At 45.9% G+C, this 25,381-nt stretch overlaps 2 protein-coding genes across 2 annotated transcripts in view; one reads left to right on the plus strand and one right to left on the minus strand.

Moving 5' to 3' along the window:
• Positions 1 to 2,748: 2,748 nt before the first annotated feature.
• Positions 2,749 to 5,026, minus strand: LOC121670949 (serine palmitoyltransferase small subunit B-like). Its single transcript, XM_042041949.1, has 2 exons — positions 4,767 to 5,026; positions 2,749 to 3,685 (listed from the first exon to the last, which is right to left on the minus strand). The coding sequence occupies exon 2, from the start codon at positions 3,664 to 3,666 to the stop codon at positions 3,421 to 3,423; it is 246 nt and encodes an 81-aa protein (XP_041897883.1). The 5' UTR covers positions 3,667 to 3,685; positions 4,767 to 5,026; the 3' UTR covers positions 2,749 to 3,420.
• Positions 5,027 to 21,610: 16,584 nt separating this feature from the next.
• Positions 21,611 to 25,381, plus strand: part of PPM1L (protein phosphatase, Mg2+/Mn2+ dependent 1L) — a 73,810-nt gene continuing 70,039 nt past the window's right edge. Inside the window, exon 1 of the mRNA XM_042041942.1 lies at positions 21,611 to 22,350. Within this exon, the coding sequence (XP_041897876.1) occupies positions 21,952 to 22,350 (399 nt within the window). The 5' untranslated portion in view covers positions 21,611 to 21,951. The remainder of the gene's footprint in view (positions 22,351 to 25,381) is intronic.

Here is a 25,381-nt window from a genome sequence, read left to right on the forward strand (position 1 = left end):
AACATTCACCTTCCAAATTCTCTTTATCCCTGTAAAAAATACCTAGGAAAAAATCTAAATATATCCTTTTTTATGTAACATCTACACTCTATACTGGAAATGTCAGCAGGAGACAAAGAAGGAATTTGCTGTCACAGGGAGACTGGAACTCAACTGTTGCGTGAAGCAGTTTCAGCTGAGCAGGAAAGTGAAGCAGAAACTTTCAGCCAAGCAGGACGGGGTGATTTAAGGCCAGCTCTGGAGCAGCAAACAGATCTGCTGGAAACTCAGCCCTGCTCTAACCAAATCTCTGCAAGATGGGAATGTCCTGTGGGATGCAGAGGCCGGGAAGTGCTGACAGGTTGATTTTACAAGCAGGATTTTCAGGCCAGGTAGTGAACAGCCAAGATAAGAACTGCAATTACACGTGGCCGTAAATAAAGCAAAGTGCAGACGCTGTAGTGCAAAACAAAGGCAGTAACAACAAGGAGTATGAACTTCTGTTAAACTTCTAGAAACCCCTAAAGTGATCAGCAGCAGAGGGGGTAAAATTCCACTCTTGGCATTGATAAAACACAGATTGAAGTTTAATGGGAGATAAGGTGTGAAAGTCCTGCCATAATAATCCCTCCCAATGAGGATGCTGGGAATCCACCAGGATGTGTTCTGGCTGGAAACATCACAGGGCTCCTGGGGAGCAGCAGGAGCAGTTTGATTTTAGCAGCTGGTTCTTATTTTGTTCTTTAGTTTCTGCTCTTGCTGAACCAGTGTGAGTTACGTTGTGCAATTTAAATGTTTCCTTTTCAAATGTCAGGGATCTGAACAGTGCTGAGTGTCATCCTTGCATTCCTTTTTTAGTGCCACAGGACAGAAACTTCCCCTGGACAGACACAGCTGACCTTGGTGTCCTCAGAGAAGTGTGTGCAGGGAATATCCCATTTCCTGTTCCTCTTGACACGCTTCCCGCTTCAACCTTGCATTCATTAATTTAGGCTTGGAACATTTAGCATCAGGTGAGAAAAACTAAATGTTGTGGCCACTCAGTGCAGCCTGTGGAGCTGGGACAAACTTTGCTGATGGAAAAAAGTGTGGAGAAACGTGGGAACAGTCTGTTCCACCCCAACAATCCCACCCTGGGCATCCCTGGCAGCGCTGTCCCAACGCTCCTGGAGCTCTGGCAGCCTCAGAGCCGGGACCATTCCCTGGGGAGCCTGGGCAGTGCCCAGCACCCTCTGGGGGAAGAACCTTTCCCTGATACCCAGCCTAACCCTCTCCTGGCCCAGCTCCAGCCGTGCTTGATCCTGATCCCATTCCCAGCTGAGCCTGCACAGGCCTGACCTGACAAATCCGGAGCTCCTTGGGGTCCTGGTGCTTCCAGCAGGAACCTGCCCAGGCAGACAGTGTTGGAAGCTCGAATGGCAGCTGGAATTTGGATGTAATCCTTTAAATCCTGGAGTCTTGGGACAGGCAGGGAAAAGGGTGTGAGGAGGAAAATGAACCAGGAACTGTGGGGAGATCCAGCTGCCACCTGGCCCCTTGTTTTTGGTGCTTTCTTGGCTCTCTCCCATTCCCCCAGCCCAGCTGGGATCTGGGGATGGGAGCAGAGCAGCTCCACCAGCACAATCCCACCCCAGCTGCTGCAAAAGAGGCACCAGGCACTGGAGGCAACCACAAATACCAGGTGGGAAAGGCAGCGAGGAACACAAACAGGCCCAGGGTAAAGTTCCTGCTCCTCCAGCCTGATGTGGGATTCCTGAATATCCATAAATGCTTGGGATGTCCGTGTGGAGTCCTCTGCTGGAACTGAGTGTGACCTGCTCCTGCCCTGGGCTCACTCCCAGGCACATCTTGAGAAATAGATATTTACATATTGAGAAAGAGATATTTTGCACCTGTAATGCAAAGTACTGCCTGTATTTCTCTGCATTAGAGACTGACAGGCTGGAAGAAAATCACTGTCTCCATAAATAGTCTAATGAGTGACATAATTAAAATATTGGGTGCTCCCCCTTCTGTTCCTAAATATCAGTAAATACAAATTATATTGATAAATATCAGTAAATATAATATACAGTCTAAGCATGAAAGCAAATCTACACTCATTGCTACTTCAACTATTACATTAATAAAACATCCAACTGGATTAAAGTTTGAAAGTATTAAATTGATGTTTTTTACAAACTTAGAGATACTTGGGCACTGTTAAAAGGCTTGTGAGTTTGAGCACAGCTGCCCTCATTTTCCCAGAGAAATTATTTCCATCTCCTACCTGATTTCCCCCTAATTATAAACTGGGAAAACAGCTGTGTTGAGGTGACAAATGACATCATGAATGTCTTCACCTTGTTTGTTGCCTCCTGTGACCAAGCCCCACTCCCTAAGTCGCTGGATTGCCACCTACAACATCCCATTCTCTGGAAGGAGAGGGCATTCCAGGAGCTGGGAAAAAGTCCCAAAACTCAGTGTGGGTGTGGAAATGTGGATTTGTGTCACCCTGCTCTACTCCCTTCATCTCCTGAGGATTCCAAACCCCAATTCTCATTCCCAAGCTCATCCCAGTGCAGCTCCTGCCCACTGTAGGAAGCTGGCAGCACAGGAATCTTGTGGTTTTAAGGCTAAAAAGACACGGAATTTGGAACAAATTCCAGTCAAACTCAGCACGTTATTTACAGTCCCAGGGGTTCATGTTTCAGACACTGCTCAACAGGGAGAGTGTAAAAGGTGGAAAGTAGGGAATAAAGGGTTAGGAAAAAAAAGGAGACATTGTACTTTTACAGTTTTTAGGGGTTTTATTTTCAGCTGAAACCCTACCACAAGGGAATCTGTGGTTTCATGTTCCCTATGGGATACATGTCTTCTAAAAGCAAACCAAAAATGCTCTGTTTTTATAAAGCCCAAGAATCTGAGAATTTCATCATGATTCACAGCAGCACATCCTCACATTCTTAATGAATCAACTGCATTATTTGCATCATTATAACAAACCAGTCAAGTAATTCATTGTATAAAACAATCAAGGAGACTGAATAAATACTGAAATCATTCCATAAACACACAGCAAGCTCAGGGAAGCAGCTCCCACTCCTCCAGGATTTTTGTGTGCACATCTCTTCTGGCAGACAGGAACAAATCCACACCGTATCATTTCTCCAGATGAAAACTCTCCATGTCCAAGCAGCTTTCCCTAGAATAACAAAATCTTCAGGGAGGTTGTTCCTGTCCCAATCCCAGCTCTGTAATTCCAGTGGGTCATGAAAATTGAAAGCTCTTGAAGAAGCAAACAGTAAAAACAGGGATTGATTGGAGCTGTTTAGGCAAAATAATTCACTGTTGGAGCAGAACACAAAGAGAGAAGAAAGCAGAGTTTGTACCTGCTCCTGGACAAAAATGGGACGTTCAGGAAAACACTTCTTTCACCCCAAAGGCAGGTTGATGATGGTTTTACTTCACCACAGACAGAGCATTTTCCCGTGGGTTTCCCAGGAAGCTCCAGAGGAGCTGGAAGGCCGAGCTGAGGTGGAAAGCCACGCAGACATAGGCAGTGTAGAGCAGCAGCCCGGCCATGGCCAGGTTGAAGGAGTAGAAGAGCAGCTTCTCCCAGGGCTCCATCAGGTAACTGCAGGTGATCAGCTCGAACTGGCAGAAGAGCCAGTACAGGTAGCTCGGGGTGCTCCTCTTCACATCCATCCCCGCTTCCCAAAGCGTCCTGTGGGATAAAGGATGGGCAGGCATGGAAGTGGGAACCTTACATTGCGCCAGCCTCACCAAGGAGGCTTCATGAGATCTTTTCTCATCCAAGAGTTGTGGCAATTCCATTCCCTGGGCCAAACTCTGCCAGAATTTCACCTTGCACTGGGTTACCCAAGACTCTGTTGGAGCAGCTTAATTAAAAATCACTTTAAAACCTCTCTCCTTCCCCACCTGTGGATTTTGATACAGAATTTGCTACAAGGATGATTTCTACCACTGCACACTGGATTTTATGTCTCGTGCTCCAGTCGCTGCTGGAAGTCCCAGGTGCAAACTGAGAGCGTGGAGAACACCACACATACAGAATTCCAATAAAAGGAAACCATATCCAGATTATCCAGCTTTTTCTGCAGCAGGGATTGAACTGATCTGTTGCCAGAATGAACTATTATAATAATAATACATCTATACTATATACTATATATTATATAGTATATAATATATACTGTATAAATGTAAAATTATCAGTAATAAACAGATTTATTTTAAAGAATAAATCAATGCTAATAGCTACTGAGTGTTACATTATGTCAGCAGCAGGACACAGAACTGCAGAGGAAAAGGGAAAACAGGATGATTTCACTTATTGGCACTTCCTGTCCTTTGGTAAATAAGAGGAAACAAACCAAAAACTCCGATTTCCCCACTTTTTAATTGGGAAATAAAGAACTCCCAGTGGTGTCAAGACCTGTGGAAAGAAATTTATCCCTCAGAAATTACATACATTTAACTCCATAGCTCCAGAGTGAGATTTTATCCTAAAAAGCCACTTCCCAAAGTTTTTAGACACATTTTGCTTCCATAGCTTCCCCACCTCTTTTCTTCCTGACAGGTGAGCTAAACAAATGCTTCTGTCGTTAGAAATATTACTAATTACTTTCAGCAATATCCTTATTAATACCCCATTTCTGCCCATGACATGCTGTTTTTATTAAATCAGGTTACACCTGAGGCTCTTCCCATCAAATGCCGCACCAGGTGACTTTGAGGAAAGACTTTTCCTATGAAAAACTGGGCTTGTACAAAGCAGAACTCACCTGTCCACGTGCCCCAACACGGCCGGGAAGCGGATGCTGCAGAGCTCTGCTGCCCTGCTCGGGGAGCAGCTCCCTGTGTGGATGGAGAGGCAGAAACCAGGAGCTTTGATCCTCAATTACAGAGCGTGTCCTCTGCTCCCCGCCCTCCTCCTCGATTGCTGAAATCTCCTCTGGCCACAGGACTCTGATTTATGCAACAGGGCCAGCTCTGTCTGGCCCCACGCGCAGGACACGGGCACCTGGTTCTTGGAGCTGAGCCCAAGCTCAAGGACTGTGGCAGGGAGGAACACACCAGGCAAAAAATATTTACAATTAGTGCCTTCCCTAATTTCAAACCTCCCAAAACACCTCGGCCCCTGTGGGGCTTTTGGTTCCTACTAGGGGCAGTTTAATGTCTCTGCAGAATTACGGTGTCAAGAGTTAAGCAGCCACAAAAATGTGGCACAGGAAAGTCTGCAGTGAAGCCACCACCTCCTTTTGCAACCTCTGATTAGAATCATTTTCAAACAGCTCCCAATCTCTGCATCTCCCAGATCTCATCCAGAAACCCCAGGGTGGAGGGAATGTGGGGACAAGGTTTGTGTAAGGAAAAGAGGGTGATTTTTCCTCAGAAAAGCTGCAAAATAAGAGCAGGCCACAACTGCTCGAGGCATTTTAATGATCTAATTGGGCAAGAAAATTAGGAAGGAATCTGCATAATAGATGGTGTTCTAAACTATCTCCCTGCAGCCAAATCATTTCCAAATACGAATCAGCTTCGTTTGGGGATGATGTGCCACAGGCAATGTCTGAGCCTCACCTTTCCTCCCTTCCTTGCCAAACACAGCCTGAGCTCACCTGGGAGTAAACCCTGCCCTACTCCCTCACCCTTTTAGTTTTCCCCTTCGTGCTTTTCAACAAAACCAAGTTTTCTCTTTAAAAACTGTCCCCACTCCCTAGAAAATCCAGAAATGGTGAAGGACTGCCCCAGGCAGCAGCAGTCAAAATGCTCCATGTGCAAACTTTGTCCTTCAGAGAGAGGATCCTCAGGAGTTCCTGCTTCCAACCAGCCTTTCTCAGCCATGGATTTCAGTGGAGTCTGGAAGGCAGGGGTGGCACAAGGTGGTTTTAGGTGAAAATCAGTGTATTCAGTATTTGATCCCCACAGTGCCCACACTCCTGGCAGGACAATATCCCTACTCCAGGCTCCTCAGCTTCCCTGCCAGGTGGAGCAGTCTCTTCTGAATCCTTCAGCACCGAACCCCAGGGCAGCTGAAGGCAGGGCTGGCACCTCCACGCTGCCTGATCCTCTCCAAAACCATCTGCAGAAAAGCCAGGACAACTCAGGTGATTCTTCCATCGCTCCCAAGTACAAAACCACACAGAAATTTTCAGTCTTTTCAGTAATTCTCCACTTTTAACAACAAATTCCCTCAGCTGAAACCAAGCAGTGAGCCTTGTGTGGGTTCGTTTAGCTCCAGCAGCGTTCCCAAAGTTTTACCTGACAGCTGAGATCCATTGGGAAAGAGCTGTGCTGCGGGTGGGATGAGCAGGATCCATTCCCAAGCAGGGCTTGGATGGTGGAGTGGAAAACCCCCAGGCATCCTCTGCTCCTGCTTCCTGAGCTGCTCCTGCTGCTTTTCCCAGGGGGAGATAAGGAATCATTAATAACTTTCACAGCTTCACTCAGAATACAGGATTTGCCTGAAATCCCTACCTTTTAAAGCAAATTTATCTTATGTGCTCTACGATACTTTTTTTTCACACACAGCAAAAAAATAATCTAAAAAATATTCAAAAATTTTAAAAAGCAACAAGGACCAAAAAAAAAGCAGACAAAACCAGGTTCTACCTTTGATGGGTGACTGGAAATACATTAAAAAAGCAATTTTTTTGCAAAGATCTTACCCTGAAGAGCAGGAATGAGACTCTCCCAGTAGCACTTTGTCCCTTGTTTCAGGTCTCTTGATCGTGTTCCCCACACAATTAGATTTCAAAATCTCCTTTTACTGCTTCTCCCTGGGCTTTCCTGCCAAGCAAATTCAAACCCAACCATATAAAAGTGACACCGCGGCACAGCAATTGTTCTTAGCAAGGGAAAATTAACAAAACAAAGCAGAAATATTCAAATTACAAAGGAAACCACCAACCTCCCCTTTTCAGTGTGAAGATTTTTATATGGAAAAGTAGCGACTCCGGGTTTATACAGAATTTAACAGATGAGCTTCATATGTGTAGAAATGGTGATTTTTTTTCCCCCTCTATTATTTCATGCTTTATAATGGGATTCTCTGATGTCTAATAAGAGGCAGAGTGGTTGTGTTTCGTGGGGCTTCTCTGCTGTCCAGCAAGGATTATGTAACAAAGCTGCTTTTCTCCTCCTGGTCATATCTTCTGACAAAACTTACACCCTTGAGATCAGTATTTCTTTTCCCAGCTTCCCTGAAATTGGTCAAGGGGATGAAAAGTGTGGGATGTACAGAGAGAGAGAGAGAGGTATTGAAAGAAAATCAGCTTTGTTTCCATAGAAAACCAAGCTGAGAATGCCTGGAATGTCTCTGCCTCACACCTAGAGACTGCAAGAAGTCAAAATTGAAATTAAGTCCTTCCCTATTCCTGGTCCTGCTGAGGAGTGGGAGGACAAGGAACCCACAGAACATCCACCCCTGTCCTTGGGAAGGGGAAAAACTGCCCAATTCTTGGAAAGAATGTCCCAGGGAAGTGAAACACTCGGCTCCAGAGAGCAGGCTTGTCTGGAGGGATTGCCGCCTGGAACAGGGCTGCAGGACACCCCACAGAAACTGGATAAGGAATGGGACTCGATAAGGGGTTTATTTATCTGGGCTCCGCCGATGGGGCTGAGGCGCTGCTGTTTGTAATGCAAATCCCGGTCTTTAATTAGGACATTGTTGCCTGCAAGAGTCACCCCCTTTCCCACAGCTTCCCACACCCGGCCAGACCAGTCCAGGAGCTTCCTTAGTTCTGCATCAAGACAGGTAATTAACGAAGTGAAGAGTACGGAGCTGTGATCTGCACAAGGAATGTGCGTGGAATGTGCAAGGAACTGGCGCAGAGGATCAGGCACAGCCTATTCCAGCTCGAGGCGAGGTGAGGTCGTGTCACTGAGCGTATCACAAACTCAGTGTCCCATAAAAGCTGCCCAGGGAATTATGGCAGCTGTGAAACCCAGAGCTCCCCTGCGCCTGCTTCCAGCACCTGGCAGAATTCCTGAGCTGAGGATGAGCCCTTTGGGAACAGAAGAGCTCAGGGATGCCGTGTGTTCCTGCGCAGCTGGGCTCTGCTTTCTCCCTCTGGTTTCTCTAAGCTGGCACCAGTGTTTATCCCCATCACTTCTTCCCCCGTGCCACCCATCACTCACCTTAGAACTGCTGCTGTTTCAGGGGCAAAACAAATTCCCTGGGAAGGAAAAGCTGCCTAAAACAGGTTAAAACCTAGAACGCTGCAGATACAAAGCCATGAGTGACCGGCAGAGCCCGGACTAGGAGCTGATTAGACTCGGAATTCTTAAGACCAAGGTTCTGCTGTTCTCTAATTTCCAGGATCATTCTGTATTTTTACTTTCAATCAGGGCTGATACCACCCTTGCCATCTCACAGGCCTTCAGCACACATTGTACAAGAACTGACTGAAGCAGTAAGAAAGACATTTTGTCTGCTTCTAGTAAATAAATAGCTGCATTTTTATGACAGTTTTACACCTGTACAGCAACTTGTGATAGTCATAACAAGCACAGCTCTGTCAAATGCTGTGGAAGAATTTATTAACAGGGCTTCCAAAGATAAACAAAGTACATTTGGAAGTGTTCAAGGCCAGGTTGGAGCAACCTGGGCTATGGAAGTTGTCCCTGCCCCTGGCAGGGGATGAGCTGTAAGGTCCCTTCAACCCAAACCAGTCTGGGATTGTATTTTGTGATTCTCAACCAGATTACTCATTCAAGGAACTACCAGAGACTGTTCCTCCTGTCATTAATCTGTGGAAAATTCCTTCAGAATACCCTGCTAGAAGCGGTGGCACAGCGAAGGGGCACAGCACGGGAGTCAGGGATTTTCCATTGCGCAGGGATATCGCATTCCCTCATGCTGCCATTGCCGCTTGTTCCCTCTCCTCTCCTCTCCTCATTCAGCTTGGAAGTTGTGAAGAGTGGGAATAAACACTCCCCAGAAATGCTTCATCCCTTCTCCAGGAAGATTCAGCTCATTCCAGCCCCAGCACTGAGGGAATCCCAAAGCCTCCACAAAATTCAGCCCAGCTGCAACAAAGACTGAAAGGGCTCTTCAGAGAGCAGCAGGTAACTCTAAATCATTGCAGCAGGAAACCTTCCTCCAGCTCCTGCTGAAACCACAGGGAATGGTGCACCGGGCCTGGAATATGCAAAAGAACATTCCAGCAGGGATGGGAGCATCAAAAGGATAATTGGGGTGTGCTTGGTTCCCTCTCCCAGAGTGTCAACAAACACGGGGCAGGAGCTGAGGATCCACCTGGGCTGTGCAGGAGATGCCTCTGGAAGATAAATCAGCGTGGGGTGAGGTCCAGGGAGCTGGGTTTTAGGAGGAAAGGCAGGGAATGAAAATTTGGGCTTTTTAGGAAAGTATTCAGGATGAGACAATGAGCTCAGTGATTTTTAAGGCCCCTCAGCCTTCCTGCTGAGGGCCAAAGTGGCCACATCATGTCTAAAACTTACTTCCAAAAAGTCTTTGTCACTGTCATCAAAGTGAAACGATTCCTAATCCTATTTAAACTAAATTTTCCTGTATCCCCACGCTTTTAAAATTCCGTTTCGATCCCTGGTGCTTTATAACTCTGAGGAAGAAGAAAATTCCACGGAGCTCGGGAGGGAAAATGGGGTGTGGGTGATATAAAACAATGGAAAGGATGCCAGAAGTTTCTCTTCCACTGAGGAATCAGCCCATGGGGGAGCCTAAAACACATAGAAATACATCTTTTGCTGAACTATTTTACATTTATCGATCTCCAGGCCCCACAAATTTGGAACCTTCAGCTTTTTTCAGTCAGCTCCGGCCATACTTGGCAGCAACGCCTCTCAGAAAAATGGATCCACCTTTATTTTATTTCTGAGTGGCAAAATTGATTCATTGAGAAGGAGAATTTGAGGCAGATTTTTCTTAACCTTGATGTGTTCTCTCGTAGAAAGCAAATCTTCTGCATTTCCGCCCTGCCAACATAATCAGTGCTGCTGCTGCTTTACTCACATTATTTTGACAGAGGCTCAGACCTGTCCCTGGATATGAATCCTCTTTATTTAGATATTTCCTTTACACATGTCCTAGTTTTTCTGGGACTGTGGTCCAGAGAAAGGAATGGGAATTTCTCTCTCCTGTAAGAAACAGGAATTTCTTTTCAGTGAAATAATGGGTATTTCTTCTGAGGTGACATTTTCCCTCGTCAGCTTTAGCAGTATTCCCATAAAATACTGCTTTGTGTGAAGTTTCCCAGGTTTTATTGCTGTCTTCTGGAAACTATTTCACACTTTGCAAAACAGAGGTTTCTGTTGTGTAGATTTATTTTCAGTGGAATCGAGCACTCCCAGAGGGGAGTTGTTTCTCTCCACACACCTAAAAAGTGGATTTCTTGTTAAATATGATGCAGTTATTTGGTAAATTAATTAATAAGAGCTGGAATTCTGGAGTTTCAATCTTTGTTCTGCCTCGGCCCCCTCAGAGCTGCCACGAGGCCTCATTTTTAACATTTCTCTTTGCTTTCTCCCCCTTTATATCCTCCTCTTATTAAGAGCTATTTGTCACTGTGGAATTTTCAGAATTTTAGTTGTAGATGTAAAAATATCTTCTTTTGTACATATCCATCTTTATGATTAATATCAGACTGGCCTAAAAAGAGTGATTCCTTTCAGAATTTTAAAAAGGCTTTCATCCCATCTCCATCCCCATCTGATCTGAAACGAGGACATTTTCACTCCTGGAAAAAAAAAATGAGGTATTGCCACTCCACCTAAATCTAAATGTGAGCTCACAGACTCATTGAACCACAAACAAGAGGTGGAGAATTCCTGGGAAACACAGCCCTAATGATCAAGTGCTGGATAACTTCAGGTCAGGGGTAAACCCCACCTCAGGCCAAAAACACAGCAGAGATTTGCAGGTGCCAGAGTTTATTTACTGCCAGCCTTTCCAGTGGAACCCTCCCAGGGAATCCTTTCCCAGCAGGAATTCGTACCCAGAGCGGAGCTTTTGGATCCTCAGGGATTTATGAACCACGTTCAATTCCATTTTTAATTCTTCCCTCACACACAACACTTTTATGGCCTTGCCACCTATCAAAGCCCTGTAAAAACAGGGTTGTACCACTCCACAGAGACTGATTTTTCCAACACTTTACAAAGTTGCTATTAAAGCCCATTTCGTGTTCCATAAATTTTTATATCAAACATTCCTCCCTGGCTGGCTCTCCTGTCAGAGTGACCTACTGGATCTTATTTTCAAGATAAATTAAATCCTCTCAGCCACGTTTTCCTTATGCCAGGTGTAACCCTGGAGGACGTCTATGAAATATTGTTTGATGGGGAGAGGAAACAAAGCCCATTTTGACAAAAAAAGGGCAAAAGTATCCATAATTTGTCTCATTTCTACTTAGATGTGGAAATCCTCCTCTGCCTGTCTTCATATTCAGAGTCCAACCTCACAGGGAAGGATATTTATCAAAATAATCTTAGTTTGCTGGAGAAAAGGAGAGCTCTGAGTACACCAAAGAGTCCTTTTAGCCAAGATTCTGCCACAGATTCATGTATCAGGCCAAGATTTAGATGAGATTAAATGGTCTTGGTGTCCTTGCAAATGATTTTTATTTAAAGGATGGCCAAGAAAGAGTTTTCCACCAAAAAAAAAAAACCAAAAAAGTGTTATCATTTTCAAATGTTTCAGTGAAATTTTTGGTTTTTATGAAAACCCTAAAACCAATGTAAGTGATTCCTGAAGCAAGTATTTATAGCAACTTTGAATCTTCAACACCCTCTTCAAATAGTTCTAAAGATTTAAATTAAAGAACAATCCCAGGCCTATTTTAAAACTAAATCTTGAGGCTGTCAGGAGACAGAGTGGGGTTAAGGAGTTATGTGGGAACAGTGAGAAAGCAGAGAATTGCAGCCTCTGAAATTCTGGCACTGAGGAAAAATCCAAGCGAGTCACACCTTTACACCGTGTTCTTTCAGAGCTTTTGAAGAGTTAAATACACCAAAAGACAGTTCAAGGGGGAAATGACACTATTTATGCTTTAAACACACAGCTATTAATGTGATTAAATAATTGAGCAAAGTACTGTCAAAATACATCCTGTGAGAACTAGCCTTGAACAGTGATGCAGGAGTGTGGAAAGAGTTATTAAATGGGATTTTCCCATTTTCTTATTTATGCACTGGGCTATAAAAATTCCACATCCTTTCCAACCAGGCCCACTGATTCCCCACATTCCCAAGGTAAATCCAGGAGAATTGTGTAGGAGGCTGAAGGGCAGCGGGACAATTTCTGGGCTGAAATATTTCCAGAGCAGGGTCCCAGTTAAAAACCCTTCCATTTTAGATTGTTCAGCAGAACTTGGCTATTTGCAGAAAGGCATTTGAAGCTCCAGGACTTCATTAAATGTCTCTTGGTACCAGAGAGGAATAAGGAATAAGTGAACCTTAAGGAAGTAATGGAGCAGGCTGAGAAATGGCAACTTTCAAATATGCATTGTTTCACCCCAATATAACTTAGTCAGAGTTTAAAATCTATTCTCACTTAAAATGAGGGTTTCTTGCTCCTTCAGAGAGGTTCTTCTGTCTGACTGGCTTTTTTTTAATGCCCCTCCTGCCTTGATATTTGTCACTGTGAGACTTCTCAGACATTTAAGGACCCATTTTATTGAGGTCAGAGGCCTTTATGAGCTACCATCAAATTCCCTGGACAAAGAGGCTTGAACTTCCTCGCATCTTCCCAACTTTTGACTTAGAACTGGCTGTGAGGGAAGTTTTTGTGGTGGCTCAGAGCTGTAGGTCACACAAGGCAACATTCACTGCCACTGCTGCAGCTCCATCCCTTGCATTTCACCTTCTCCCTCCACCTCAGCCCTGCAGATGCTCTTGAGAGTGCTTGTCACTGCTAGTTTTGGACAGAAACTTGGGGAGATTAAGGAAAATACCTTAAAGTCTTACCAATAATATGGAATAACCATTAGAGGCACAGAATTTTTGGGCATTCAGGTTTTTCCCTGTGGTTCTGCTGTTCAGTGTGTGATTGAAGCAGCTCCTGCTGAAGGGAACACTTGAAAAGGCACTGAAGGAGTGGGGTCTTTCTTCTCAGGCTGCAAATCCATCTCCCTCCACTTCCAAAGACTTCTGTGACTCAAGATTCCTACAAATTTTCAGCTCTAGACAGACCAGATAAAGAAAAACAATCGAAGAAAGATGGGTGACTGCAGCCAGCCCCCAGATCCTGCACATGCTGCTGTGTTTTGCTTTTCTGTCCTCATATACACCAAGTCAGAAATTAATTCCTGTTGCTCCTGGTTGGGAACACAACCAGCAGAACCCAAATTTTGGCTGCTGGCCCAGCTCCTCTCATCTAAGTGCCTCAGCCACCTCCTGTTCCGTTACAAATCCACAGCACCGCGTATTTGTTACACAGAAAGTGCTGTTCCTTAACGCTCAGCCAAGCTGGGAAATTATTTCTTGAATACTTTACTTTTCCCATTACAGCAAGGAGCAGAAAGGAGAAGCTGCTTTATGTGCATGCCGTTCTCTGGTTTTGCTTCCAAAGCCCAGGATTAATTCTCTCATTAAGGTGTTTCTGCTCAGTTGAGCTGTCTGTCCTGAGGCACATTTCTTAGGCTCAAAAGTTAAAGTAGGAAAAATCCTTCCCTGGGAGGCTGGGGAGGGCCTGGCTCAAATTTCCCAGAGCAGCTGCCCCTGGCTGCCCCTGGATCCCTGGCAGTGCCCAAGGCCAGGCTGGACATTGGGGCTTGGAGCAGCCTGGGACCGTGGGAGGTGTCCCTGCCATGGCAGGGGTGGCACTGGATGGATTTTAAGCTTCTTCCAACCCAAACCATTCTGGGGTTTTATGAGAGTCCATCGAGGAAGGGCTGTGCTGCTTTGTGCTGCCACTCCTGGTGACACAGGAGAGAGCGGTCAGTGCCATTTTTTGTAGCAGGTCAGCTCCTGGACTCCCCAAACCACCCCAGCACCAGCCAGGGATGGGAGGAACCAGGGGCACAAGGGGAATCCAGAGAATGGGATGGGAGCAGAGCCTTCCCCTCCTCGGGACACCGGGAAATCCTGGATCGTCCCTGCAGCAAACAGCAGCACATCCCATTCACTGCAGAGCTTTCCTTCCTGACTCCTGTGGCAACAGCACACAAGACTCCTGAGCATCTCCAGCGTCTCCATCTTGCAGAGTGTCCTCAGCTTGGGGACAGGGAATGGGATGGGACACACTTGGATTCCTGAGGCACTGCCAGGTGCTGAGCCCATTGTACAGCACAGCTGCAGCCCCAGAGATTGAGGGGAATTAACCACGTCCTGGGGCAGCTCCAGCCTTTCCCCACTGCCAAACCTGCTTATCCCAGCTGTTGGGAGGTATTTGGGAGAGCAGGGATGGGATCTGAGCCAGGGCAGGATCCCCTCTGGTGTAAACCCCTCAGTGCTCTGAGCCGAGCCCAGACTTGGGACTGGGTTTGACACTCAGCAGGAGCAGGATCCGGAGGGGAGAAAGAGCCTGGTTCCTGCTTTCCGTGGCTTTTTAGGAAGCAATGACTAATTATGTGAGCCAGGGAAAGTGCAAATCCCTGCTCCTTACTTGTGGAGCATTACTAACGGATTGGGAATGTGCTGCTGGGAGCCAGAGCCCTGGATGAGGAGCTGGTGCTGTAAGCAGCTGATCAAGTTGCTGGTTATGTGTCCTCAACTCCCTTATGAAGTGAACTTGTGGTGATTTTCTCTCTGTATCCCAGGTTTCTTGGTTGCTCTGGAGAATCCCAGCTCTCCACAGTGACCAGGATTGATAAGGCAAAAAATCAGGAGACCCAGCAGTTAACAGGGGACTAGAACACAACAAGAAGCTTTTTTAAAAGTATTTTAAAGTTGTTTCATTTACTTGGCAGCGCTGCTCTCCTGACTTCCAATTTGAGCAGAAAGGTCAGCAGAGGACAATGTTTTTGGAGGAGTCATGAGCTATAAATAAAGCCCTTCATCCATCAGATAAACAGCCTCCCACAGAGGGATCCATGGAATTACATCCCAGCCCTTCCACGCGCCTGCTCCTCCTTTGTTTTGCTCCTTTTCCACCAGCCAAAGGCAGCTGCCAGTCATTGCCCCCTTCCCAACCAGACCCTGGGAACGTGGCGCATTTGGGGAGCTGGGGATGCTGAAAACACCGGGGCTTGCAGGGAGGAAAAGTGGATTTAGGATCATCTTGCTCCCACCAGCTTTTTCCACAGGCACGTGCAGGAAGGAGCTGGAAGCAGCAGTAGGGAAGCCCACAGATGTCTGAAACTCATTCCCACATCTGGTGTCAGCTTCTGGTGCCTCAGGAGACCCAGGAGTGATGTGGGAATTGGAAGGGGGAGGGGGTGGAATTCAATCAGAGTCATTAAATTAAATCGCAGTCAGACAATTTCCCCCATTAAAACACGGCTCCAATGCGGCAAATCTGCATCCTGGGGAAGCAGATGGTGCTGTGGATGGAGATTTCACCGAGTGGGGAGGAGGAGAGACAGTTCTGACAGCTGAAGGCTCCAGCCCAGGCAGCTATTCTGGGCCAAACCACGCCATTCCCATCACACCCAACATATTGCCCGGGAGAAGCCAGAGAGCAAACAAAAAGAAATGTGTTTGTGACTGCAGACACTTGAGAAGCACAGACAGCACTTCAAACACCCTGCAGTGGGAGCTGTAAATGGGAATTATCCCTCTCCTTCCTGCATTCCCTTCTGATGAACCCAAGCCTTGGGCAGGATTCAGCGGAGCACAAACATCTCTGAGCAGCTCATCCCTGTCCCCTGACACTGGACGGGTTTCAGTCTTCTCTGAGTGTCCCAAACTGTTGATTCCTGACATTTTTTTTTAATTCCTTTTGTATTTCTTTCTGTGCTTTTGTATTCTTTGCTTTTTGAAGAAGGTTATGGCTGTGGGAGGGAGGTTCTGGCTGCATCCAGTGGACATCAGCAATGCCCCTTCGGTTTTCTGTGCCAGCTCATTAGAGGAAATCTCCTCCTTTCCCCATCACTTCCAAAAAACATCTCCCATTTCAGCCCTAGAGGTGGGAATGCTTCATCATCTTTATTTATTTCTTACTTACTGACAGCCCCTATTGGAGCAAATTTCAAGCACTGGGCCTGAATACAAACACCACCATTTTAAAAACGGGGCGAGTCGTAAAAAACCCTCCATTAAAAAATCCTTTCACTGCCATTATTTGAATATTTCTTTATCTCCATCACCAAAATCCGGTGATAAAGACCTGAGCCTTTGGAACTGAGGAACGGGAGCGTGTCCTGAGGCTGCCTATGGAAATGAAGCAGTGGGAGAATCCATCTCATATTCCCAGAGACAAAGGGAGCACGGGCTGCCAGCTCTGTGCCACTCAGGGAGTCACAAAACCCATTCATCTGCCTTGCCCGAGGAAATCTAAATCAGCCCAGAGCTGACTTATCTCGATCTTGCCTCTTGGAAGGCTTGAATTTTTTAGGTTTTATTCAGATTTTGGTCAAGGGAAGGCGTCAGGGTTGGAATGAACCTCTGGAACAGTCAAGGCACTGAGTGGAGCGTGGATTTTACACAGCACAGTCAGCTGAGGGCACAGCTAATTTTAGTTTTAGAGAAGTCACCAACAAAGGCACCTGTAACCTCAGCTCCCCTCTCACCTCAGCTTTGGGACAAGCCTGGCCTGAGGATTTAATCCCGAATGCAGCCCGTCATGTTCTGCATCCAAAAGTGCCTCGGAGTGAAAATGTGAGGCATCCAAATGTGGAAATCAATTTTGCAGCCTCTTGCTTAATGCAAATGAAATAGTCTGCACCACAGACACGAAACAGCTGCTAAACAGAGTAAAAATTAATGAAGAAGAAAATTAAGATTGCTTTGTTGCTGCTTTTTATCAATTTATGCCCAGATCTGAGGAAGGTTTCATAAGAACTCTGCCAGTTTGCAAAGTGATTCCGGATTGCTGAGCTTCTATTTATATTTTCCTTGCATGTCCTGGAGTTCTCTGGAAAAGTGGGAAGTTTGTGAGGCATTAATTCACCAGTGAGTGCTTTACAAACATTCCCAAGCATCTGCACCCTGTGGTGATGCTGCTGCTTAAATCAAAGATCATTTCAGAGAGCAGCTCTGGCCCTCAGGAGCATCTTCAGCTTTATCTGCTGGGTGCTTCTGGTGCCATCTCAGTCATTTCCCAATTCCCAGTGAGTTCATCTCTGGAAAATGACAGGGAATATCTGTTTGGAATAATCTCTCTCTCCCAAAGTGTGTCATGCCCTGGAGAGGTGGACTCCAAATCAATATTTTGGGGCTCGTGCTCCCACCAAGCAAAGACTCCCAGTGATTTCAGTGGCCAAATTTTTCTTGTAATTCCAGAATCGTGGCAATTTGAGGCTCTGTAAATTGATAAACACCAGAATTTCCTTCTGAAATACATCCCTGGTTAAATTTTTCCATGAAATTAACATTGGCATCTTTCCTTGATTGTCTCACCTGGTAGTTTGGCTCTGATATTAAAAGTAAGAACACATAAAAGGTAAAAAACAACACCCCTTAGGTTACTTGGGCAATGAGATAGATTCTTGTTTTCTTAAAATAACGTTCATTTCAGGTATAACTGACACCAAATTCCATACTTATAATCAGGAATTATATTCCCTACCAAGAGAAAGGCGGGTGTGGGATTTCCACCCCAGGCACCTGCAGGTATTTCACCTTCCCAGTATATCCAGGATGTGTTCCTATATATATAATTTATTCATAATTGATATATAATTTATATATACTAATTTCACTGCTGTGGTTTGGTGCACGCCATCCCACAGCAGAACTTTGGGTTTAAATAAAAGATGTTGTTAAAACAAGAGTCAGAAATCTCCCTGGGCCTCTCATTCCCATTGACACCGAGGTCAGGCGCCAGGAAATCAATGAAAATCAGATTTTACACATGAAGATGTCCCAGGATTGAGAACCCTGGAGAAGAGAAAGGAGCAACCTGTGTGGAAAATTGCTGTTTGCATTCCACATCTGCAAACGTTCCTCTTCAGGGGAGATGCAAAACGAGCAGAATTGCTGGGATGAGGTTTCTCAGGAGTTCAGCAGCGAGGAGGCAAAATTTACCTGCAATTCTTGGCATCTGCTGCAAGGTAAAATCCTGGGAACAACATTGGGAATGTTGTTTATATCAACTGAGATGGAAACCACTGTCAGGACAACTCAACCTTATTTAGCTCTTATTCAAATACCAACCAGTTTCTGATACTGCCACCAAGTTATTCCTCTGGAGAGCTGTGCCTGTGCCACCCCGAATATCCTAAAATCTGTTTCTTTCTGGAAAGAGAAGCACAAGATTATTTTACTGCATTGCAGCCCTGACATGAAAAACTCCACTTTTATAGTTGTTATTATTAGCAGTGATTTTTCTATTCTGAATTTACATCTCAGCAGAAGGAAAGGGAGGTGGCCCTGCAGGTTTTGGGCAATATTTTGCTTTGATTTTAAGAGTTTTCTTTAATTTTAATAATTTGCTTCACAGGACTAACCAGCAATGAGCCACATTACTGTGCACATCCGATTTATGCCAATAAAAGTGCTTGAACCTGAAAATCCTGGGAAAACTTTTTAACTGGGCAGCAGAATTCAGCAAACAACAACAGAAACATCCTCCAAGTTTTAGCATCCCAGACCCTATCACAGAACAGGTATCCCAGAGATTTTGGTAGTATTTTTACGAAGAAATTTCCATCAAATTAAATGTTTCTTGTAATGAATTTGCCCAGTAAAGCTCGTGGCCCATCGGTGTTGTGTCCTCATTGTTCATCCCCAGGGTGCGAGAATGGTAAATTCACTTTGCAACCACAGGAAATTAAAGTTTTTCACTGTTGTTATTTGTATTTAAGTTATCCTTGTAAGTACATTCACAAAATGAGGCTTCTTCCAATCAAAACCACTGGGGTTCGTTCAATACAAGCAGGAAACGACAACGATAAAAATGTTGCTATTGTTCAGACTGGCAAACAGTGAGAGCTTTCCCAATATCTCACTCTCTGTTTTAATTCTGGCTGCCACAAAAAAATTGCCTAGAAAAGCTGAATGCTGCTTTTTTTTTCTCCTGGACCCAAAATAATTTTCAAGTTTATTGTGCTTATAATCCACAATTCCTGTGTGTTAAGCACTAAACAAATGCATTCACGTTTGCAGCAGCCAAAACGTGGAAACAAATGATGCCCCGATGGCTTCATGCTACGTGCGAGCAGGAGGAGGAGCTGTTGAGCAAGGAATGCTTCTTCCCAGTTTTCCAAGTGGATAATTATCCGGTTTATTCACAAACCTGCCTCAGAAACCGCTTTTCATTCCTTTCACAAGTGAACAAAAGCCTGGGGTCGCCCCCCAGCAAAACCAAAATTAAATAGCAGCCGATAGCCCGAATATTGATGACGTTTTTACTGCTGATTTCCAGTGTTTAAAAGATCCCGAAGTTCTGCTTCTCCCCTGGGAAGAGCTGTTGGAGTGCCAGGGCTCAGCCATGGAGTGCAGGATGAGCCCTGGATTTGCATTTGTTGGCTCGAGCCACTGGGCTGGCTCAATAACCTTTGAATTTTGCACTTAACTGGTGCAGAACTTGTTCTTAACCCCTGCCTAACTCACATTTTACAGTGGCAGCTCCAGTCCAAGGGCTGAGTGTTCCCAGGGTGGCCCTATCCCGATGCCAGTGGCTTCCCTATCCCAGTTCTCCAGCAGGACGAGGCTTTCCTGCTGTTCCAACCCCTTCCAAAGGGAAATTTCAGGTTGTCTGCAGTTCCAGAGCTTTGCAGACCCTGCTCTCAGAGCCCAGGTGCTCCTGGAACCAGCTCAGTCTCTCCTGCAGGATCAAATACGTGGAATTTAATGGAAAACTCATCCCTGTGCTCATGGATTGCTCCATATGGAGCATCCTCTGCTTCTGGGGCATTCAGCCCACGTAGGGGGCTGGATTTTGGGGAGAACTGTGGGATACCAGCCCTCAGCAGCTGAAGGAGGGGCTGGAAGTGATTTGTGTGCTCTGCGGCCTGGAACCACTTCATTTCCCTTCATAATTCCATAATCTGAACCCAAATTGCCAACAGTGAGACACAACTTCCACAGGAGTCCCGGCTCCCTGACAGGGACCCATTTATGTTGCAGTAAAATGACAAATAAATAACGAATTGGTTGGTGGGAGTGAGCAGCATTCTCCATGTTTTACCTTTATTTTATCGTTCATTAAGTGTAAGATTAACAGAATTTCAAAAGCCATCATAGAGATAGCGTTAATAACAATAATATTAGAATTATTAGCAACACATTTCTGCAGTATCAAAGGTATTATTTAATTGGTGCTTCCTATTTCAGGCTCTTTTTATGACATTCAGCCTTAGTTTTCCTGGAGTATTGATTAAGTATGTTTAATTAAGTTAATTAATCAGCCTCATTAGCTACAGGTGCTGCAATGCCTGTGCTGGTACCTCATTCCCCAACTCACAGGTGCAGATTTTGGTCTTTTGGGTAAAAAATCCATGGCTCAACTCAAGCACATCGTGACAGAGGGGAAGGTAAAGGTGAGAGTTTTTCTAGGCCTGAAATGTAAAACTTTGGATAAAATACTAACAGAGTGTCACGTACTTCTAAGATTTAAAGCAGTTCCATTGTTATATTTAATATTTGTCATGAACTTTCCTATTTCTCGGGCTGGGTGTAAGAAGGGAACACAGAAAGGCTGAACTTACCCACTCTGGGTTAACCAGGCTTGGGGTTGTGTAATTTATTTCAGCTGATCTTTGAAAGAAGTGGCAAAATAAAGAGTTTATGTGTGACTTCTACAGTAACAAAAGCCCAGAGGGAGCGGGAGCTGCTGGAAAACTTGGAATGCTCATACCTGAAGTTTATTGTTTTTCACTCAGAATTTCAGCCAGGTTTTGTGGTCTGCTAACTCATTTTCAACCCCACTCTGAGGTGTTTGACTCTTCTGTTAGCTCTGTCACTCTCTGAGGTTGATTCTGTGAGTTTTCTGCCGCGCAGCTGGCAGCAAACAGCTCGGGCACGACATTAAATTGTTTGTATTCCAGCAAACTTCTGCTCACACACTCATAGCTCGTGATTTTCAGTGCTTATCAGTTGCAGGAAAATGACAATTTACAGAAATGGGTCAGAGAAAGATGATAGATGCTTTCTTTTTCTTTTCTTCAACAAAACTCTACTCTCGGTTTAATAACTGACAAATTCCTGCTTTGTTTCCGTTGTCACAACGAGCTTGTGAAGGGAATTGGGGAATATGTGAGTCAAGTTCATCCTTTAGAAGAATCCCAGAACGGTTTGTGTTGGAAGGGACCTTAAGGAGCATCTCGTCCTATGGGCAGGGACACTTTCCACTATCCCAGGTTGCTCCAACTCGGCTTTGGACACTTTCAGGGATGGAGCACACTTTGATTAAATAATTTTTTCCCTTTTCTTGCCGTTTCTCCTTCTCCTTCTCCTCCTCCTCCTCCCAGCATCCTTTCCCGGCCGCTCCCGGAACTACAACTCCCAGCGTGCCGCGCAGTCCCGCGGGGGCTGCCGGGATTTGTAGTCTGGCGGCGGGGCCGGGCGGGGCGGGGGCGGTGGCCGGGACGCTCCGCCCGGGGGAAGGAGGGCGGGCCGGCGCCGGGCGCGGGGGACACGGGAAGCAGGTACCGCGGGCGGCCCTGCCAGCCACCTCCCGGCCCGAGCTGCGGCGCCGAGCGGCGTTCAGGAGGCATCCGGCGGCGGAGGGCTCCGCGCATCCATCGGCGGGCCCGCGCCCCCGCGGGAGGGACGGGGCGCGGCGGAGGGGCCGCCCGGAGCGCGGAGCCCGCGGGAGCGGCGGGAGCGGAGCCGGAGGGAGCGGAGCGCGGGGCTCGGCGCTGCCCGGCCGGCCGAGCATGCACTGAGCGGCCCCGGGCTCGGAGCCGCCCCGCTGCATGGTGTGGGGAGACACGGTCGCGATAATAAATGATAGAGGATACAATGACTTTGCTGTCTCTGCTGGGTCGGATCATGCGTTACTTCTTGCTTAGACCGGAGACCCTGTTCTTGCTGTGCATCAGCCTGGCCCTGTGGAGTTATTTCTTCCACACGGATGAGGTGAAAACCATTGTTAAGTCCAGCAGGGATGCGGTGAAGATGGTGAAGGGCAAGGTGGCCGAGATCATGCAGAATGACAGGCTCGGGGGTTTAGACGTGCTGGACGCTGAGTTCTCCAAGACCTGGGAGTTCAAGAGCCACAACGTGGCTGTCTACTCCATCCAAGGCCGGAGGGATCACATGGAGGACAGGTTCGAAGTAATCACTGACCTGGTGAACAAGACTCACCCCTCCATCTTCGGGATATTTGATGGGCACGGAGGAGAGGCAAGTGCTCAGCTGGAAAAAAAAAAAATAATAATACAACAACAACAAAAAAAGGGGGGTGCGGGAGGGAGGATGGTCCAGGGCAAGGCATGGATGTGTTCTCACCCACCAGGTTTGTGTGGTTGTCTTGTACATTGTGGGGAGAGGGATTTCCTTGCTTTTTGGATGTCTCTAAAAAAGGGCTGTGTAATCCTGCCTTCCCTTTATCCCTCGTTACCCCTTCCACGCTCACCACGGCGTAAATGTGTTTATACCCCCTTTGCCCTTTGCAGTAGTAAAGGTTTAATTGCAGGAAAAGCTGTTGGAGGTGGCTCTGACGTGCGTGGAATAACGATGATGGGCACAAACTCCCCGGAGTCATCTTTTGTTACAGCCAAGTGTGGTGTGATGTGATTTTGGCACCGGGCTGGCTTTTCCCCCGTGACAGAGCTGGGCTCATCGACAGAGGTTAAACAGGAGCGGTCCTGAAGGCTCTTAAAGTGTGTGTGTGTAAAATGTGCCTCGCAGTAATTCCCTCTCCAGTGAGCGAGCTGAGCATGAGCATCGTGTTTGGGAATTGTGTGGAGTTTATGTCATTACAACTGCGCTGTCGTGCTTGTCCCTTCCCTAGTGGAAATCCAGCAAAACTGTCATTGTGACACTTGGTGGTGTTTAACCTCTCCGCTTTCCCAGGCAGGGTGATCTCCTTCAGGTTGTGCTGTGTGGCGATTCCAGCTCGCTGGGGTGTTTCGTGGATTGCAGATGACAAATGTGAAAGCTGCAGCTTCCTCTGCCTTTAGGATGTGGTGCTGCCACACAGCTTTTTGTGTGGCACAAGGCACACGTTTCGTAACTGTGGGAAAGGACAAGGAATTTGTCCTTGTGTGGCAAATTAGCTCCAGCAGGCTTTTTGCTGGGCATGAGAGAACCTGACGGGATGATGGAGAGAAATGTTGGGAATTTTTTGTGTGAGAGGGGAGGCAGCAGGAGAGCCTGGCTGTTCCTCCAGCTGCTCCCCCAGATCAAAGAGTCAAAGTCCCTCCTAGAAAAGCCCTGGCAGTGACAGACATTCACAGGGCACAGGGGTGGCAGCTGCTGCCCTGCTAAACCTGGAAGGGCCGCCTGGAAAAGCCAGGCCATCAGCTCGGGATCAGGAAACCACTGCCAGCGTTGGGAAGGGACTCAGGCTCTCCACACAGCATCAAACGTTTTGCCCCCTTTAAATTAATGCAAACTCTTTGGATGTTGAGAATTATCGGCTTCATAAAAAAATGCTGGTGGTGCCTGAACCCTGTCTTGGGTTTTTCTGCCCGATTTCAGTTGGGTCACAGCTGTGCCAACTCCTCCTGGCATTCTCCGGCCAGTTCGCTGTCCCCGGGCAGTCGAGGAACGCAGGTGGAAATGCTGATGTGTCCCAAAGTGGTTCCCAGCTTTTCCCGGAGGAATACGAGCCCTGAGCAGTTTACTGGGGACATCTGGCTCTTTTGTGTCTGGGAGGGAAGGTGCCGGGGCTCTGCCTTTGTGTAAACCGAGTTTCCTTGTGGGAACCGAGCAGCCCAAACAATTGGGGAAGTATCTGAGTGGTGTTTTGAAACAGAGTATTCCGAGGTGGTTACGGATGGAAGTAGGGGGATCTGATTGCTTTCATTAATTTTGTATCTCACCCCACACGAGATTGCAAGCTGAGGGTATTAAATAACCCCCAACAAACACAGAGAATGTTGTCATTTAGCTAATGTGCCCTGCAGATATTGCCTGCTTTGTTGTGGATCTTGAAATTCCATCCACAGGATGCATTAATGTGGGATCTGTGGAAAACTCATTGGCCTCTTGTATTCTGCTTCCTCCGAACTTGTTCTGATGGGTTCAGTGGCAAAGTATAAGGAGGTTTTTAATTTTGAAAGGTTCAGCAGATCTCTCCTCAAATCTTTCTAAATTTAGTGCTTTATAAATGTATGCATCTCGCATCTGCTATTCATTATGGAATCCTAAGTGTTCTTCATGGCCTTTACTCCTACAAAAACAAGTTGAGGACCTAATTAGTTTCAAGCTTTAAATTTTACATAACACTGATCAGAAGAACATGAAATGTGTGCTATGCATACAGCAAGAAAAAAGAAAAAAAGAAATAATGAAGAACAGGTTTTATTCTAAGCAGGTGTTGTAATTTTGAGTAGAAAACGAGGGAGCAGAAATAAAAATTTACGCCCTTATTTAATCCCTAGTACATAATACTAAATTTTAAGTCTCTATTTGAATTGGGATTTTGTATGTCTTATTTTATTTTTATTTTTTTTAAAGATAAGTGACTCCGTGAAACACTTCGTCTACACACGTCAAAGCCTTTGTGAAGGTTAAATTTTCCATATGGGCTCCCATTAAATTTCTTTATGTGTGTTTAAAGAATAAAGAACTGCTGATCCCTGAGGTTTCATGTGAAAAAAACTGTTCTGTATGGGGAAAAATTTGTTTTTGCAAGCAGCCAGTACCAGAAATGAGATGCCAGATTAATTATTTCCAGCTATATGCAAAGGAGCCTGTCTCCATTAATTACTTCCTGCCATATCCTGTTGAAGTGGAAGGATGGAGGAGCATGATTCAAGCAGCTTCAATTACTGTGCACTGCTAATTTATGAAGATTTTTGAGTTCATTTCGCCAACATTTTGCATAAATTCTACTTTTCTCTTATGTCATTTCCTCTTCCAGCTTCCAATTTTAGCCTGGATAGGTTGGCAGCCATTGCCTTGGATTTTGTGGGTGGCTTGAGAAGAAAGGAGTAAGCAAAAATAATTATTAATGCTCTGGTTTGCTGCAGTGACTTGTTAAAGGCAAGAATGTTTCAGAGAGAAAATTGGATACATGGTGTGTAGTGCAATCTTTTATGAAAAGTTAGTTTCTTGGAGATCTAATAGTAATGATAATGGTAATAATAATCAGAGCAGGTAAAGGTCAAAGAAGTAGACTTAGAATAAAGAAAAGTTGCTGCCTGTTGTCTCACTGAATGACTTTGGCGAAAGGATCACCCTTCAAAGTGATCTAACTTATAAAGTA

Source organism: Corvus kubaryi, unplaced genomic scaffold (genome assembly GCF_017639235.1).
Source record: "Corvus kubaryi isolate FWS band 111438036 unplaced genomic scaffold, C.kubaryi_AGA036_p1.0 37397, whole genome shotgun sequence".
In the NCBI taxonomy this organism is placed as follows: Eukaryota; Metazoa; Chordata; class Aves; order Passeriformes; family Corvidae; genus Corvus; species Corvus kubaryi.